This window comes from Schistocerca cancellata, chromosome 8 (genome assembly GCF_023864275.1).
Source record: "Schistocerca cancellata isolate TAMUIC-IGC-003103 chromosome 8, iqSchCanc2.1, whole genome shotgun sequence".
Taxonomy (NCBI): domain Eukaryota; kingdom Metazoa; phylum Arthropoda; class Insecta; order Orthoptera; family Acrididae; genus Schistocerca; species Schistocerca cancellata.
Window position 1 is genome coordinate 82,918,714 of NC_064633.1, and position 19,210 is coordinate 82,937,923.

General features: G+C 44.8%; 1 protein-coding gene across 1 annotated transcript in view; it reads right to left on the reverse strand.

The window, feature by feature from the left end:
• Nucleotides 1-19,210, reverse strand: part of LOC126095010 (myrosinase 1-like) — a 128,756-nt gene that overhangs the window by 47,700 nt on the left and 61,846 nt on the right. The window contains exons 6-7 of the mRNA XM_049909668.1: nucleotides 12,329-12,420; nucleotides 10,132-10,279 (exon numbers count right to left, since the gene is read on the reverse strand). Coding sequence (XP_049765625.1) covers nucleotides 10,132-10,279; nucleotides 12,329-12,420 — 240 coding nt within the window. The remainder of the gene's footprint in view (nucleotides 1-10,131; nucleotides 10,280-12,328; nucleotides 12,421-19,210) is intronic.

Below are 19,210 nucleotides of genomic sequence, written 5' to 3' on the forward strand. Positions count from 1 at the left end.
AATGTGTCTTCTCTACATCTACAGCGTAGTAATATGAGTAACGTAAATAAACGTTATAAATGCCAACTGATTTTCTCTTTGACATGTGGCTACTATAGTCTAAGAACTACAGTATGCACCTCAGAGTATTGTGCCCTTCCATATTCTATGAGAAGTTCGTTATTACCCTTTACATGAAAAAAGCTCATCCATCAGGACCGTTTCACGTGGGATATGTAGAAATTAGATTAGAAAATTTCTATTGCTTTGCAAATATATATTGTATGTTCTTATGTTCTTGTTTGAACGAAAACAGTGTAGCAGTAAGCGTATCCAGAGCCATTTGTTGTGAATTTTCAAAACTAATTCCTGCTCCACCATTATTTTGTTTGCAAATGAAAATTCCAGATGCATCCGGTTTCCAGAGCTTCCTGTAACATTGTACCTTCAATTCGCGACATTTTCTTTTCTCTTTTTACCAGCCAGTGTCAAAAACTACTAAAACGCTAATATGGAAAGTATTAGCGTAGATCTGAACATTACCACCCCGACAGCAATTTGCTGTGAACAAATCTAACACGAAATATACTCTCACTTGAGTATGAGGGGTAATCAAAGAGGTTTAATTACCGTTAGCAAAAAAGCAAGACTCGACAATGACATTTGGTGATAGGTAGACACATATCCAAGACACAATTCTACTGTATTTTCTCGAGAATGGATGACTTGCCGAAGAACTTGATTGTACAAGTCCGCGGTGTAGAGTACGCATTTTGATTGGTCAGGAAACGTTTCACCTTCAAATTCATCTTTGCGTCAGTAAAAATACAGCGGGCATTATAAACCATTTTCACACCATCACCATCTGCACCATGACGGCCTGGACTTAACAGTGATGTCATCAGCCTTATCGGTGACCTCATCACCCTTGTTAGTGTCAGCATAGTCCTTATCAGTGGGAAACCATGCCTGATTTCCTCCTTTTCCCCTCTTCTGCCCACCACCCTATCTGCAACCAATCATAGTCCAATACTAAAAATGAAAGAATCAATCAAAATTCAAGATGGCGGAAGTAACCCATTTCTGTCAGTGTGAAATTGAAAATCCTTTCCACCCACCAACCAAGAAATCCCTAATGAGGGAAATAGCTCAATTTCACTTTATGCCCCAACCCCCTCCTCTTTCCAAACAGTGACAGCGAAGTATTAAAAACAAAACAGCCAATCAGAAATCCAAACTGGGGGAACTAGTTCAATTGTGCTCCACCGCCCACACCCCTCTTCCTCTCCTCCTTCTAACCAATCAGAGCATAATATTAAAATGTTTAAAACTGGCTCAAAGTTGCATTACTTTCGTTATATTTATGTAAAAACACACTGGATAGTGTACTACCTCCCTTCCCTCTTTTCCAATCAGAGCCTAGTATTTTAGTAGTCATTAAAATAAAAGAGCTCAAAAGCATACAAATGACCAGAAGTATTTATAAAAATGAATCCATCATTAGCCACTGACCATCACTGCCCACTGACCAGTCACTTTCCTGTGGCACTCACTTTTCACTGGCAGTCACTGTCCACTGCAATCACTGTCCACAGGCCATAATTTTGCACTGACCGTCATTGTTCATTGACCATCATGGAAGCAATGATATCCATTTTTATGTTTCAGATGGGTAGAAAATGAGCTTCAGAAGATATAAAACAGGCAAAACAAGCTCTTGCTGGAGGTTTATCGTTTAGAAAGTCAGTTGGAAATTTTAAAATACCTCGGAGCACATCCTGAGACATATTAAGTGTGGATATGAACTGGACTTAAGATAAGTCCTACTTTTCGTATCACATACTTATCGTAGAAGACCATGCGCTGGTGGTTACCCTATGAAAACCAATCATATCCATTTTTATGTTTCAGATGCATACAAAATTGACTCCAGAAGATTTTCAGATGCCGAAACAAAGTGTTGTTGAATGTTAATCAATTAGGAGGGCCACTGAAAGTTTTAGAATACCTTCTAGCATACTGAAAATCAGCTTAAGGAGTGGAAATGAACTGGACGAGCTTAGGAAAGGAATATGAACATCACAGTAAAACACCTGGAGCTACAGTGAGTTTAAAGAATCCCCATCCGACTCATTGAGTGAAAATGTAAAACAACATTGATTATAGAGCGTATAGTCATTCCTTAACAGAGGCATTAATGAGACATTAAGTTTCAGATGCGAATCCAGTCGTACGTAATGTTAGATACAAAAGATCTCTCCAGGTTTTAGTAGAGAAAATGTGGTTCAAGAAGCATGCACTTTGACTTTCCATCAAACCCATTTCTCAGAGATTGAGATAGCTATTACGAAAGAAAAGAGATGCCGACGTCAAAACCAATGCATTTATGAAATCAGTAGCTGTAGAAGAAGAAGATAATTATGACAAAGGAAATGATGAAGGTGATTATAAATATGAAGAACAAAATTATGAATGTTATTATTTTCACAATTTGAAGATCGTCCCTAACAAATTACCACCAGATTTTCATCCAAATACATTCGTGGAGCGATTAGTATTTTTGCTAGCTTTGAAAGCAATAGGCAGTAACTGAATTGATACTGAAATACTGTCTACTGAAGCCGAACTTCGAGAAGCATCGATTATTGCTTGAAGTTGTAGGAAAGTAAAGCAAAAGACTGCTAAGTTTCATAGGATAACATTAAATCTTACCTAGACTGGATAAGATGACGAGGGAAATATGTTGTGATTGTTTACTATTTGTCAAAAGGAAGACATAATAATGATGTGAAGGTTACGGATAATATTGAACTCCCACCAAATCTCCAGGAAGATGTAATGGTTTATAAACCAAAAGCAACAGTTGCTTCGTCATCTGAACAGCAGGTGGCTGTAAGAGCTTTTGACAATGCTCGGCCATGTAAAATTTCTTTTCAAAAAGAGAGGGGACTTCTATTCCTTCCGTGTCGATACATCGCTGTTTGCATTTCAGCTATAGTAACAGCATATTTGTCGTAATAAATTCAGTATCCATGAATAGTTTTCACATATAAAATGGGTTGTTAATATAAGCTATTCTACATTGTTAACTGTGAAAAATTAATAACTGGTGTTAAAAGAACGTGATCCAGTGAGGAGGCTTACAACAATTAGACACCCCTACGACCGAAATTTCGTTGTTTACCGATCAATAATTCATTTAAGTAGTATCAACATGCAAGACATGTGTATTTTAATATGTTAGACAGACAATTTAGATACTGAAATACTTGATTTGCTTGCAATGGGCGAGAACTTCCGGTGATTTTTAGACGTGAGAGTAATACTGGTGCATTTTAAGCTGTAAAGTATCTCTACAGTAGTGCCCATATGTGAGCAATCCTTACATATTTAACTGAATTTAATGCTTAGTATCTAAATCGAAGTACCGTCATCTTTTAACTTATAATTTACTTAAGTAGTCCAATAAGAAAGTTGCATATACACTCCTGGAAATGGAAAAAAGAACACATTGACACCGGTGTGTCAGACCCACCATACTTGCTCCGGACACTGCGAGAGGGCTGTACAAGCAATGATCACACGCACGGCACAGCGGACACACCAGGAACCGCGGTGTTGGCCGTCGAATGGCGCTAGCTGCGCAGCATTTGTGCACCGCCGCCGTCAGTGTCAGCCAGTTTGCCGTGGCATACGGAGCTCCATCGCAGTCTTTAACACTGGTAGCATGCCGCGACAGCGTGGACGTGAACCGTGTGTGCAGTTGACGGACTTTGAGCGAGGGCGTATAGTGGGCATGCGGGAGGCCGGATTGCTCAACACGTGGGGCGTGAGGTCTCCACAGTACATCGATGTTGTCGCCAGTGGTCGGCGGAAGGTGCACGTGCCCGTCGACCTGGGTCCGGACCGCAGCGACGCACGGATGCACGCCAAGACCGTAGGATCCTACGCAGTGCCGTAGGGGACCGCACCGCCACTTCCCAGCAAATTAGGGACACTGTTGCTCCTGGGGTATCGGCGAGGACCATTCGCAACCGTCTCCATGAAGCTGGGCTACGGTCCCGCACACCGTTAGGCCGTCTTCCGCTCACGCCCCAACATCGTGCAGCCCGCCTCCAGTGGTGTCGCGACAGGCGTGAATGGAGGGACGAATGGAGACGTGTCGTCTTCAGCGATGAGAATCGCTTCTGCCTTGGTGCCATTGATGGTCGTATGCGTGTTTGGCGCCGTGCAGGTGAGCGCCACAATCAGGACTGCATACGACCGAGGCACACAGGGCCAACACCCGGCATCATGGTGTGGGGAGCGATCTCCTACACTGGCCATACTCCACTGGTGATCGTCGAGGGGACACTGAATAGTGCACGATACATCCAAACCGTCATCGAACCCATCGTTCTACCATTCCTAGACCGGCAAGGGAACTTGCTGTTCCAACAGGACAATGCACGTCCGCATGTATCCCGTGCCACCCAACGTGCTCTAGAAGGTGTAAGTCAACTACCCTGGCCAGCAAGATCTCCGGATCTGTCCCCCATTGAGCATGTTTGGGACTGGATGAAGCGTCGTCTCACGCGGTCTGCACGTCCAGCACGAACGCTGGTCCAACTGAGGCGCCAGGTGGAAATGGCATGGCAAGCCGTTCCACAGGACTACATCCAGCATCTCTACGATCGTCTCCATGGGAGAATAGCAGCCTGCATTGCTGCGAAAGGTGGATATACACTGTACTAGTGCCGACATTGTGCATGCTCTGTTGCCTGTGTCTATGTGCCTGTGGTTCTGTCAGTGTGATCATGTGATGTATCTGACCCCAGGAATGTGTCAATAAAGTTTCCCCTTCCTGGGACAATGGATTCACGGAGTTCTTATTTCAATTTCCAGGAGTGTATTTTGACAAGCTATAAAGACGATTTAGAAGCGTAAATATTTAGTTTGAAGCTCCACAGAGCTTGTAATTGTGGTACACATACCTAACTATCATAGTAAACGTATGCTGCTTAACTTAAAAGCTCTTATCCCTAATGCCTATACATAAGCTGTGCGCATTTTAATAAGTAATATGGACAATTTAGATGCTAGAATATTTAATATGAAGCGTGAGTAGGGTTGCAAAGTGTGTGAAGTCCATTTGTAATAACTAACATCGATCTTATTTTTTCTGTTGATGCTTTACCTTTGCTTCCCCCATAAGTTTGTGATAAATAACGGTAGGAGATGATAGTACACATAATCAGATTCAATACACTTTATGTATTTAGACATTGTTGTGATGTAAACATTTCGCATTGCTGGCGCATTTTTACGTACATTGAAGAATATTGCGACATCTGACAATGATGATGAGGTAAAATAATAGTTACACTATGGTAAAACGTCAAGTAGGTTTCAATCATTTGCCATTATTGGCAGCAATTATATTTTTCTAGTCATACATTATATTCACTCTCTCGCCTGACACATACACTTAAGTTCACAGTCATGTTTTAAAGGTGCCACTCCGGCGGAAACGTGTGTAGTGGAAAATAACATTGCGATTCATGACATAAACATTACTCTTTTCTTCCATTGCTGACAATTTTGCGGACATTTTAGAAAATTGTGACATTTGGGAAGCATCATGGATGTGGAAAAACAATTATTTCAAGGCTCTGTTGTGTGATGCACGAAGTATGGAGCACAGATCGAAGTTTAAACATCTTTACAAGTATAGACATCTGTTGATGACAGTGAGCAGCTGAGACACAAGTCAGCAGTTGATTTTTTTCACATTCTTCAGGGTTTGCAGAACAATATTTAAAGTAAAACTCATTTTCATCCTTTATGTAAAAGTAATTTTTAATTACATCTGATAAGCAAATGTTGATTTTGAACTGTTGGTGTAGGGTATGTTACAATACCCATTGCGGTATTCCATAGAAACTGAGATATAGCTCCCAATGAAATTTGCCGATGCACTGGCGACACAGTATATAAACAATTTTTACGAGTCAAGTAGTTGCCAATGTTTTCGTCATTTTACACATTTCACGTACTTTTTTAAGTGTGTGACGTATTTTTTATAAATAATTCAGGTCGTTCGAATACTTTTGAGCATAGACACGATGGAGCTACACTGTAATTGATTTTAAAGACTGACATCAGTCAGTAGTAAGACTGATGTCACTGATAAGCCCAGACCCTCATGCTACAGACGTAAACGACACGAAAAATGGCTCACAATGCTTGCTGTATTCCTGCTGGAGTCATTCTGGAAATGTCTGCCACACAACGGTTCCTAGATGTGAGGAGAGATGAAGAAGCCACTGGGGTGCTATGTCAGGACAATAAGGTGCGTGAAACAAAATTTGATAGACGAAAGAAGTAGGAAGCGTGATCGCGTGCTGAGCAGAATGAATCATGGTTCAGAAACATCCCCTTGGTCAGCTTCCCGCGACACTTCTTATTGGCAGCTGCACATAACGTCATAAGGAAATATCTTTAATATGCTGCTGTGACGGTTTGCTCCTTAAGAATATAATCTGTTAACACCGCATCGTTACAGTCTCTCTCTGCCAATGATGTCGGCTCTTTTGCATTTTCGGCAGAGGTAAATCCACATGTTTTCACTGCTCCTTCGTTTCAGGGTCGCAGTGATGCAACCACCACTCATCCGTGGTGACGAAGAGGGTAAAGAAATCTGGATTAGCGTGGCAGAGCTGCAACAGTTCCGATGCTGCTACCGAATTTTTGAATGTGTGTAGGCAGTCGGGGAATCAAGCGGATGGCAACCTTTGTCATATGCAAAAAGTCATGAAAGTTGTTGAAAATTGATCAACTGCTGATTTTCAGCTTTTTCACTATCGGTCCGTTTCTGATGTACCAATCTTTGAGGACCAGGCACTCGACTTCGCTTGTGATTCCTTGTTCTTTACTGAAACTTCTCTGCCGTTTCTTCCTAATTGAAAAGGTCAGCGGAAGAACTTAGTAAGGATTACTCTGATCACCGTATCTACTGTATATTCCAATGCACCATACGCTGCGAACAAGTAATACCTCGTGTATCGATAGAGAGGGCTACTACATTAATTATTTTGTCTTATTACATTTATATTCGTTTCTTTGTATTTATGAAAACATACAGTGTGAAAATTAACAAAAGCGACAAACTGCAGTGACTGATTCCTGACCGGAAATGGGGGAAGGAAAGTCCTATGAACATGTGTCCGAAAACGCACGGCGTGCATGCAGCAACAAATCGTCCCAGATCAGAACTGTGTCGGTTTCACGCCACAACAGGTGTTCAAAGTGGTCTCCATCGGATGCAATGCACGCGCTAACACGTCGCATCGTGGTTCAAATGGCTCTGAGCACTATGGGACTTAACTTCTGAGGTCATCAGTCCCATAGGACTCAGAACTAATTAAATCTTAGTAACCTAAGGACATCACACACATCCATGCCCCAGGCAGGATTCGAACCTGCGACCGTAACAGCCGCGCGGTTCCCGACTGAAGCGCTTAGAGCCGCTCGGACACAACGGCCGGCGTGACATCATGGACTGCCACACCCTTTCACACGTTGCGGCCCCTCTCTGAATAGCGTCTCAGGCGTCGTGAATACGCTGTTGAAGGATCTGCACATCAAAAACTGCTGCAGCATACACAGCGATTTTCAGATGCCCATGAGGTAAAAATCTAGAAGTCCGGTTATCTAGCAGGCCACGCTAAAGGGCCTTCACATCTTATCCAATGTCCAGGGAAGTTGATGTTGGGGTGTCGCCGAAATGTAATGCGGAAGTGGGGTGGTACTCCATCATGCAGAAACCACATAACCCGTCGCATTGCCAAAGGCATATTCTCAAGCAGTCCAGGCAGAGTATATGACAAGAAGTCCAGGTACATCCCCCTTCGAGGTGCTGTGTGATAATAACCAGTCCAAGTATGTTGTCGCCAAGAATCCCCGCCCAAACGCTGATGCTGAACCGATACTAATGAAACGCCCCAACCATTCCCCGAGGATTGTCTGTAGCCCACAGATGACGATTATGCAGATTGATGATGCCAGTTGTCGTAACGTTTGCGGCGTCAGTAATGAGAACTGAAGACAGAAATCCCGTGAGTGAGTCTGGTGCAAAATCCATCGACGAAATCCTTCCCGTAGAGGAAATCCGCTGCTGATAATCCTTGCACTCGTTGCAGGTTATACGGATGGTATCGGTTATCAAGCAGGATACACACAATAGTACTTTGGCTTACACCATGTTGGCGAGCCACTTGCCTGGAGCTCGTACTAGGATTCGTCTCAGCATCACGTAGAACTCCGTCCTCCAAATCTGGTGTAGTCTGCCGCCTAGCTGTACGTTCGTCCGTGTGAAAGCGCCAACAATCACACAAACGTCCAAAAAGAGCTTGAAACGTTGTCTGACATGGTTGGTGTCTGTGAGAGTAATTGTTTTGGTGTAGTCATGCTGCCACTCGACCATTTCCATCTGCTTGGCCGTACACAAACACCATTTCGTCTTGTTCCTAACATGAATACCGGACCATTCTGCTGCCTACAGCACGGTGCTTCAATCATACAGCACAATCTTACAGCACAAGGAACAACGGCAAGTAGAGGAATTTTCATTCGTCAGCGTCATCTCCTGTGGCAACGCAGCATTTCCGCGCACGCATTCATAGGACTGGTCCCGGCGGAGGTTCGAGTCCTCCCTCGGGCATGGGTGTGTGTGTTTGTCCTTAGGATAATTTAGGTTAAGTAGTGTGTAAGCTTAGGGACTGATGACCTTAGCAGTTAAGTCCCATATGATTTCACACACATTCGAATATTTTTTTTCATAGAACTTTTTTTTCCCTCCATTTCCAGTCAAAAACGCAGGTTGTAGGTTTCATTAATTTTCACCTCGCATAACACGCAACTAGTCAAAATCCCCTGTTACAGGTTAGCATTTTATTTCGGCGATTCTTTCAGATCACATTTGCTTGACAACATTAGGCCCCTCAGCGCCACCTAGCCAGTGTCTGACATGACCGTGCTCTTTCGCCGTGGAACAGCACTGTGCCGCAGAGGATTCTTTTTTTGAGGTGATAAGTAAATCTTTATGATTATCGCTTGTACGTTGGAGGTAATAGTTACCGAATGTAAAGTACTAACATCAAATCGTTCTGCGACAAGTGAACACCATAATATTTCTGAGTATCATTTTGTAAGGAACTGTGCTTCGTTTCCTGCCTTTCTATAAATCTGACAGAGGTTTCTCCTTTAAGGGGGGTAGGACGTCAAACGGGCCGACACCACGGGACATTTTAATTTCCACTGTCTATACTTTTACAAATAAATTCATAAAACTTTGAAAGCATGATCAGGAATGATTCAGGATTCATACTCATAGCAGTGGAAGCTCAAAAACGTAACAAAATACATTTTTTTACATGTGAAATTTTATCATTCTTTCACTTACTACTGACTGCATTTGTTTCTGTAGGTACACTTTTCTTCCTAAGTAAGAGAGATTCTTCGATGAATTTTGCACAGCATACAAACTATAGTTACATGTGTATGAAACTCTAGAGTTTATTTAATTTATGAAAAAATGAATGAACTGTTACATTTTAAACTTCTTGTCTAGAAAAACTCAAATTTTATAGTTAATTATCTCAATTTTTACCACAGTTTTAATAGATTTGGAAAATTCTAGAGTTCCATACACCTGTAACTACTCCTTGTACGCTGTGCAAAATTCATCGAAGAATATCTCTTACCTAGGAAGAAAAGTGTACCTACAGAAACAAATGCAGCCAGTAGTAAGTGAAAAAATGATGAAATTTCACATGTAAAAAAAAAAGGTATTTTGCTACGTTTTTCAACTTCCACTTCTATGAGTGCGAGTCCTCAATCCTTCCTGGTGATGCTGACAAAGTTTTATGAATTTATTTGTAAAAGTATAGACAGCAGAAATTAAAATGTCCTGTGGTGCCTCTCTTGCTCCAAGTCGGCCCGTTTGACGTCCTACCCGCCTTAAGGAACAAACGGTGGGTTCGCTCTTGAGCCCATGTGGAACATTGTAATTTGCAGAAAGACACAACTACGGCGGCTGTTTTAGCAGTTTATAGAAAGGCGATAAACCCACGTGGAGTCTCGTGTTAGAGTAGAATCTGCTGAGGCACTCACCCCTGATGTACTGGACCTCTTCCTGTGTGAAGGATGGCAACCTCGACCGCGGTCTCCCCTCTGCTGCGCTGTTGGCGTCCACCCTCTCTCTCACCACAGTCGGGTAGTCCCCTTCCGCACTGTAGATGGGGTGAGCATAAATGCCCATCTGCAACACAGAGTAGACCAGTACCTTTCTCTGGGAGGCACTACATATCTGTGCCTAACAAACAGTCGTGCACAAAATGGTTTTTATGTAGTCGACTTAGAAACTATAAACTACAAAGCAGATGGATCAAAACATTCTAGCCACTATCCACAGAGGGACTGAACGCAGCCTAGTGATGTTGAGAGCACGTGATGCGATAGGGAAAGTACACGTATAGGATGTTTCACATTCCTCTTACACACTTGTATAGGTGACTTAATAGATGAAGTTTTACGTAGGAATCCATGTCCGAAAACATCATCTAAGAACGCCAGGAGCGTTAATGTTTTAGGCGCCGGCGCCTGTAAATGTATGTATTCACATGGTGATTCCGTTATGATGTTGAAAACTTTCTACGATGTTGCAGAAGAATAAAATTATCAATTTGAGGTAAAGCTCCCTCCACCGGAAACGAACGAGTCGAAAGTTAAAGCGAAAACCGTTGTGATACCTCTGGAAGTGGCATACATGCACCGGTATTGTTGTTGCTATGTTGGCAGGGCAACTAACTTTCAGAAGTGGTAGTATGGACCAAAAAAAAGGAAAAAAAGTGTCCGTTAAATATGGGCTCTAAGATTCATACGCTAAGAGCATGAGCACTTGTTCAATAGAAGAGACGTGTTGCGTAATAGCGAAGAAGAACGGGTGCTCGTAACTCCTCAGGTATTCATTTTATAGCCAATGTTTACTGGACATTTTTTTCCTTTTTTTAGTCCATAATGCCACCTCTCAGCGTTGCCTACTCTCCAACCTCAGCAACAACAGTACCCGTACTTGTATTACACTGTCAGAGGTATCACAATTGTTTTAGGCTCGTTCGTTTCCGGTAGAGGGATCCTTACCTCAAATTTATACAGTTATCCTTCTCCAGCATCCTAGAAAGTCGGTAGCATTATCACGGAATCACCCTGTACATACAAACATTTACAGCGCCGGCGCCTGTGACTTCGACGGTCTAAGGCGCTGCAGTCATGGACTGTGCGGCTGGTCCCGGCGGAGGTTCGAGTCCTCCCTCGGGCATAGGTGTGTGTGTTTGTCATTAGGATAATTTAGGTTAAGTAGTGTGTAAGCTTAGGGACTGATGACCTTAGCAGTTAAGTCCCATAAGATTTCACACACTTTTTTTTAAAAAAAAACATGCACTGTGGACTCCGGACTTTGGGTGCAATAATATACTATGTGGGAGATTCGCTTGTGTTTGTATCAGACGTGTGGTAGTAATCAAAGGCGCCATAACAGCTGTGGGTTATGTGCAACCCTTCGTGGTTGACGTCTTCTGCTGATAGCGATGGCATATTCCAGCAGGACAACTGTTCATGTCACAAGACTCGAATCGTGCTACAGTGGTTTGAGAAGCATGTTTGTGAACTGGTGTCTGGCCGCAAAATTCGCCTGATGTGGACACAATTGAGCATCTCAGGGACGCCATAAGGCATCAGCTTCGAGCCCACAAATCGCCGACCCGCTTTTGGCAAGTATTGCGTGATTTGTGCGTAGACTTCTGGTGCCATACACTTCCAGAAACCTACTGAGCACTTGTCGAGTCCATGTCGTAAAAGCCGGCCGCTGTGGCCGAGCGGTTCTAGGCGGTTAAGTCTGGAACCGCGCGACCGCTACGGTCGCAGGTTCGAATCCTGCCTCGGGCATGGATGTGATGTCCTTAGGTTAGTCAGGTTTAAGTAGTTCTAAGTTCTAGGGGACTGATGACTTCACATGTTAAGTCCTATAGTGCTCAGAGCCATTTGAACCATTTAAAACATGTCGTAAAATGTCTGCGGTATTGCGTTCCTAAGGCGGAACAACACGCCATTAAGCAAATGGTCACAATGTTTTGATTCGTCAATGTATGTTCACAGTACCACAATTTCTTACTATTGGGCATTTCAGACAACCAATGGTAATTTTCTTGTGTCATTAGACGCAATTAGAATTACAGACAGAATATATACAACCTGTACCGACTTAAGTGTAGGAGCTTTAACTAGCGCGTGTCAGTGCCAGTGTACTTACGTCGAACTGACGCGCTCTCTCGGCAGCTTCTGCGTCCTCCGTCGAATTAGTAAGTGGCTCAAGGCCAAAACTAAATGTGATTCCCACGCTACCTGTAACATTTTGAAAGCAAATGCTTTACTCAGGATTTATAAAAATATTTGTCAGAAAGTTTAGGGATTTATTCGTGATATCAGAACACTGCACTAAGTCCATATGAATATGGGTCTTAAAATCCTTCGTTATGGAGGGATTTATTACCCAAAGCAGAAAAAAAACAATTAGAAAACACATTTACGTGTCTGAAAGGCTTTATTAGGTGTGGCACAAAACTGGTATATTTACCAAATATATTTACAATTACATAAGCTACTCGAAGTCACCACATTTTGCTTCCATGCATCCCCTGAGCTTCCGTTTCATATCTTGCCGTACGCTGTGAAGAACTGCTCGTGTGTTCCACGTTAAATATATTTTGGACACAGCCCCTCAGAACATCCACATGGGATGCAGAAGTTGAATATACCATTCAGTGTAAATATTCCCAATGGAAGAATTCATATGGATTGAAATCCGGCTGTCAGGTAAGTCACGTAGTGGACCCTCCTCGACAAATTCACCTTTTCGGAAACTGCTTATCGAGATAATGGCAAAGTAGTAGTGTACAGTTAAGTGAAGAACCACAGTGCATAAACCACATTTGTTAAATAACGTCAGTAGGAGTATAGTGAGCATTCTGACAGGGATAACGATCTTATGTCGACGTTACTGATACGGACTTTTGGTGTCGGGTTACACACTTGGGCTCCTTGCTTCCCTCGTTGCCTCTCCCCAGGGGGAACCGCCGGGAATCGATCAAGGACACCCAGGGGAATCACCCAGGCAATTGTGTCACGTAAGATAGAAATGGCGGGAGTTTCCGAACGAATATAAGCAGATCATTATTGACGAAAGATCGGTCTGCACCAGACCCACGCAAGTCTCCACCAACAGCCGGGTCTTAGTGTCCAACAGGCACAATATTTCGGTAAGTGGCCACGTTGCCATCATCAAGTGCGCTGACGAACTGAGCGCAGAGGCGCTGGCGCCGGGCTTTTGTCTCCACCCCCCCCCCCCCCCAATCCAGGTGTCCCCAACGCAGTCTGCGCCCAGGCGCGCAGCTTCCAGCATCCGTTCCGTTGGCAGTCTGCGCCCAGGGCCGCGTGCCAGCGGCGTCTTCTCCGTTTCTCTGCCAGCTCTCGAAGTCAGTTTGTAGTGGGATACCTTCTTTCTCCTTTTAATCAGATTCAAAGCGGGTTCCTAGGCCTTGCTAAGGATGTAACCACTATGTCCATTGACAAGCGGTTCCAGAACTCGAAACTCGGTAGATTCTTTAATAACACAGTCCTAATACACTCCTGGAAATTGAAATAAGAACACCGTGAATTCATTGTCCCAGGAAGGGGAAACTTTATTGACACATTCCTGGGGTCACATACATCACATGATCACACTGACAGAACCACAGGCACATAGACACAGGCAACAGAGCATGCACAATGTCGGCACTAGTACAGTGTATATCCACCTTTCGCAGCAATGCAGGCTGCTATTCTCCCATGGAGACGATCGTAGAGATGCTGGATGTAGTCCTGTGAAACGGCTTGCCATGCCATTTCCACCTGGCGCCTCAGTTGGACCAGCGTTCGTGCTGGACGTGCAGACTGCGTGAGACGACGCTTCATCCAGTCCCAAACATGCTCAATGGGGGACAGATCCGGAGATCTTGCTGGCCAGGGTAGTTGACTTACACCTTCTAGAGCACGTTGGGTGGCACGGGATACATGCGGACGTGCATTGTCCTGTTGGAACAGCAAGTTCCCTTGCCGGTCTAGGAATGGTAGAACGATGGGTTCGATGACGGTTTGGATGTACCGTGCACTATTCAGTGTTCCCTCGACGATCACCAGTGGAGTACGGCCAGTGTAGGAGATCGCTCCCCACACCATGATGCCGGGTGTTGGCCCTGTGTGCCTCGGTCGTATGCAGTCCTGATTGTGGCGCTAACCTGCACGGCGCCAAACACGCATACGACCATCATTGGCACCAAGGCAGAAGCGACTCTCATCGCTGAAGACGACACGTCTCCATTCGTCCCTCCATTCACGCCTGTCGCGACACCACTGGAGGCGGGCTGCACGATGTTGGGGCGTGAGCGGAAGACGGCCTAACGGTGTGGGGGACCGTAGCCCAGCTTCATGGAGACGGTTGCGAATGGTCCTCGCCGATACCCCTAATTTGTCCCTAATTTGCTGGGAAGTGGCGGTGCGGTCCCCTACGGCACTGCTTAGGATCCTACGGTCTTGGCGTGCATCCGTGCGTCGCTGCGGTCCGGTCCCAGGTCGACGGGCACGTGCACCTTCCGCCGACCACTGGCGACAACATCGATGTACTGTGGAGACCTCACGCCCCACGTGTTGAGCAATTCGGCGGTACGTCCACCCGGCCTCCCGCATGCCCACTATACGCCCTCGCTCAAAGTCCGTCAACTGCACATACGGTTCACGTCCACGCTGTCGCGGCATGCTACCAGTGTTAAAGACTGCGATGGAGCTCCGTATGCCACGGCAAACTGGCTGACACTGACGGCGGCGGTGCACAAATGCTGCGCAGCTAGCGCCATTCGACGGCGGTTCCTGGTGTGTCCGCTGTGCCGTGCGTGTGATCATTGCTTGTACAGCCCTCTCGCAGTGTCCGGAGCAAGTATGATGGGTCTGACACACCGGTGTCAATGTGTTCTTTTTTCCATTTCCAGGAGTGTATTTTGACATCTGTGTCAGAACCTTGATCTGGTCGTAATTCACTCTGTGTAATTCCGAGAGGCAATGGCCGACTTGTTAGGCTGCTGCGGCGGCAGGATGTATTGTAATATTATGATTCCTCGTAATTGGGAGGGCAGGCAGCTCTGAGTGATGCTGGGACAAGCATTTCTACTTATACTACGATACGCCAAAGTGGTCTGATGAGTGGATACTGACGTAAATAGTTGTTAAATGTTTTCGAGGGTTTAACGCCTACGGGTTAACTTAAGTAAGAACTGAGATTTTATGTTGTAACATAAAGAAGGATGGATGAGACGTTGGACTAAGAATTGAGCTTTGTAGCTCAAGTAACCTAATGCTAAGAGGGAAACGGTATATGTATGTGAAGTCTTTGTTGCAGACCGATCACGCGTTCAGACAAAGAGGGTCAGGTCTTTCCCAAGAGGGGAGGAATGTAATTTCCATCGTGAAGAGAAAATTTGAATGGGTTGAATTCAAATGTTCTTCAAATCCGTGCAGTTATCACTCGTGTAACGCCGTCGCTAATTTCAGGCGTTATGGTGAGATGAGCTGCTCCACGGCAGGCAGGCACAGAGGCGCCGGTACTCGATTTCGTAAACTAGGTTGTTTGCATGCCACAAGGGCTAGGCCTATTCGCGCAATCCTGGCGACGTCGTAGAAAATCGTTGCAACTACGAACCGGCCTCAGACGTGCTTCCACACCATTACAGTCTGATTGTAACACAACCAAGCGCATTATGGCTGCTCCAGGCCCATGCAAGTCTCCACCAAGTTACGGGCCAACGCACAGCCAACGCCGGTTTGGACAGACACCCCTACCAGATCAGTTCACTGGGTTAAGTCGGCACCTGTGGACCTGGAGCAGTACAACGGATGAGCCATCTCCAGGCTCTACAAAAGCAGCGAACTTCCACCTTGGGGGGCAGCAGTTCGCGACCAGGGAGGTACAGTACCACGGCCAACAAACAGCTCCAGGGCGAGCTTCTCTTCTGGTAGCAGCCGATCCCTACGAAAACCCGAGCAGACGTTAATGTCGCTGACACTTCTCGCTCACAACCTCACAGTGCTAACTGGGGCACGTGCTGCTCAGTGACGAAAAGAGTTCCAGCAAAGTAGGAAATGGACGTCACATGTCCAGCACGCTTCAACAGCGCTCCATAGCTGCCGGAGGACCACACGCCTTCTGGGGGCGTGTCCGTGGCATCGCAGGACTTCAGTCACTCTAGCAAAAGACTGAATAAAGGTTTTTGCTTTTCTTAACCACCACTAGCCAGTACCATCGCCTCGACGCGCCGCCATTCCACTGCCTGCAGACCGTTGCGAAAAACTCATCCTGCGTCACTAGGTTTGCATGTGTTCAAACAACAAAAATATCGTACACACTTTTATGAAAGCACGGAGATTTAAATTCCCCTGACATCAGGACACGTTCCTCGAAATCTTCCACAAACAGACTGGTAATAACACGTGACGAAGGGATCCCCAAAGCAACTCCGTCTGTCTACTCATAACTGGTCACAAAACTGAAAGCAAGTGGAAGTCAACGTATGTCAAAATAGGTATGTTAATGCAACATCAAACGAAGCCACAGTTAACTACAGCGAATCAGAAAGGGGAACACGGAGAGACCATATCAAAAGTTACTAAAGTAGCAGAGTTATTAAAACTCAATGCCTCTAATCGACGTAAGGAATCCACTGAACTCTCAAAGTCATGTACACACCGATCTAATAGTGGGTCAATAGAGTAGCAAGGTGTTTTACTACACGGTATATCGAAGCACTAATATTACTGACAATCTGTCAAAGAGGCCTTGTGGATCGTCGGAAGGCCATATGATCTAGTGGGGACAGTACAGCAAGACTTACCACTCCAGACAGTCTCTTGCGACAAATAATCTCAGCCGCAGTAGGGCACTGAAATACGTCCAATGGCGACTAGCGAAGATATGTGCCGGATCAGGGCTTGACGCCAGGTTTACCACTTTCTGTGAGCTGTTGCCTTAGCCGTAAGAGCTACCCGAGCACTCTTCCCGTCTAAGCTACATACGTATTTTCTCTTGTGTCATGCGTACAAACTGCCGCTGAATCAAAAACAGTGTGTGTTGTTTCGGACTTGTCCGAAAGAACAGAGTAACAAGGCGTTTTGCTACACGCTGTATCGAAGTTCTAATGTTACGTACAGTAGGAAAGTTCTTCAGAAAGTTGTTACCCTCCCTCTCGGATCATCACTAAGCTTGCCTTAGCCTGAAGCAGATAGTAGCCACAGCAACTTTCGAATATAATCGGGCTCATCCTATAGAACCTTAGCATTGTCCTTGTCCATGGATAAGATAACAGTATCAGGGTTCACCTTGAGTGAACGCAAAGCACTTGTCTCAGCTGCTGCGATACAAGTCTTGGGCGAGCGTACTCCAGTCAACGCACGGATTGCTTCCGTCCTAACTTCCTCGGCAGAATCAGAAGGCAGTTTAGAAAGAGGCTGTTCGACATTACTTATAAAATTAACAATTGGTAAAAGCTTGGTCGTCGGTCCAAAGAGTAAACTTTTCCGTAGCACGGATAAAACTTTGTCGTCTAAAGCGTTCTCCGTGAGATTCCATTTCGCCAATTTCTTGACACGGCGGCATTGAGACACAAGTGCTTTCTTAGGTATGTATACAATACCTTTGTTGCTTGGTCTCACGGAAGCGATAATTTAAATAGTTTTATATAACGTTTGAATTCACTCCGTTCGAATTTTCGCTTCACGATGAAGGTATAAGAGGTTGGTTGCCCTCCCTTACTTGATGTGTTGGTCAAGGGAAGGCTGACGGTACGTTAGGATGTGTCGTTTATAGGAAGGCTACTTATATTGATTTGCATGTTCAGCTGATAGTTGTCACCCTCCAGCTCAGCTTGAAGGGGTATTTCGTACCCCATCTCACACCCTGACAGTTTGTCAGATGAATTAGCCACCGAGAATTCACCTCTCATCAGAATGGTTACAGTGGAAAACAGTTGAGACGCGCTTTGCGCGTTCGATCAACTGTGAATTGGTTGAGTGACGAAAGTACCGAGGTGGCATCTAACACTACGGCCTTTTTGCCTTACACAAAAAGCAATTCCATCAGGATTTGTCGTAACTTGCGGACACACGGTGTGAAATGTATGTTTTCGCCGTCACCTAAGGTTGGGGGTCTTATGGTGTGTGATCTTGGTGTGCTTAAAGCGTGTCCCTACCGCACCCCTTGCAGCTGTGGCGTGTCATACATCGGTCAGATCATCAGGAGCGTGGAGGACCGATGTGCTGAGCAGCAGTCACACACACAGTTACAACAGGCGAACAAAACTGATGTTGCAGAAAATAATCTTGGCATTGGCCATCCTATGGAACGTAGCGGCACGGAAGTTCTAACATGTACTTAAATGTATTGGAATGGTCTTATTAAGGAAGCAGTTGACATTGAATTATGTGACCATGTAAACAGACACACAAGTTCTTGCTTAAATTCTTCTGGGAACCCTGTTCTCTCTCCGGTCATACTCCAGAGGGACAGAGTTAGTGACACTTATTCATCATTTAATTATTTATATTCACTATCGATGGTCATCTATAGCTGTGTGCTGGAGCTAGTTATTTACAGTGTGTATCTTGTCTTTCTGCGTATACCTCACATACCGAGGTTTTAAATTTCCTTCCTCTATCGTTGCAGTTGTGGCTTGGGAATGATGAGGTGTGCTCCTGTCGAAATGTCGGTGGTTGTCAAAGACTTTCCGAATTTCACCCCTAATTATAGGAGCATAAAGTTTCATGAAAACTAAGAGTCTCGAAAATGGCAGGGAATTCTATACATTATAAGTTATATTCACTGGCGGCTGCTGTGTAAGAGCACATGAACATCCTAACCTTTGACACCTTGTGGTTTTATTGGTTACTTTTCTTTGAACGTAGATGTGGTAATTTCAAACATATTTCACATACGTCTACTGTGCTATGCTACCTTGCTACTCCACTAGACTCCGTGAAACGTGGCATCAGGGTCGCTAGCCATCTTCAGTTGTGCACGTTTTAAGTAACTTTTGCGCATGAGCAACTGGTA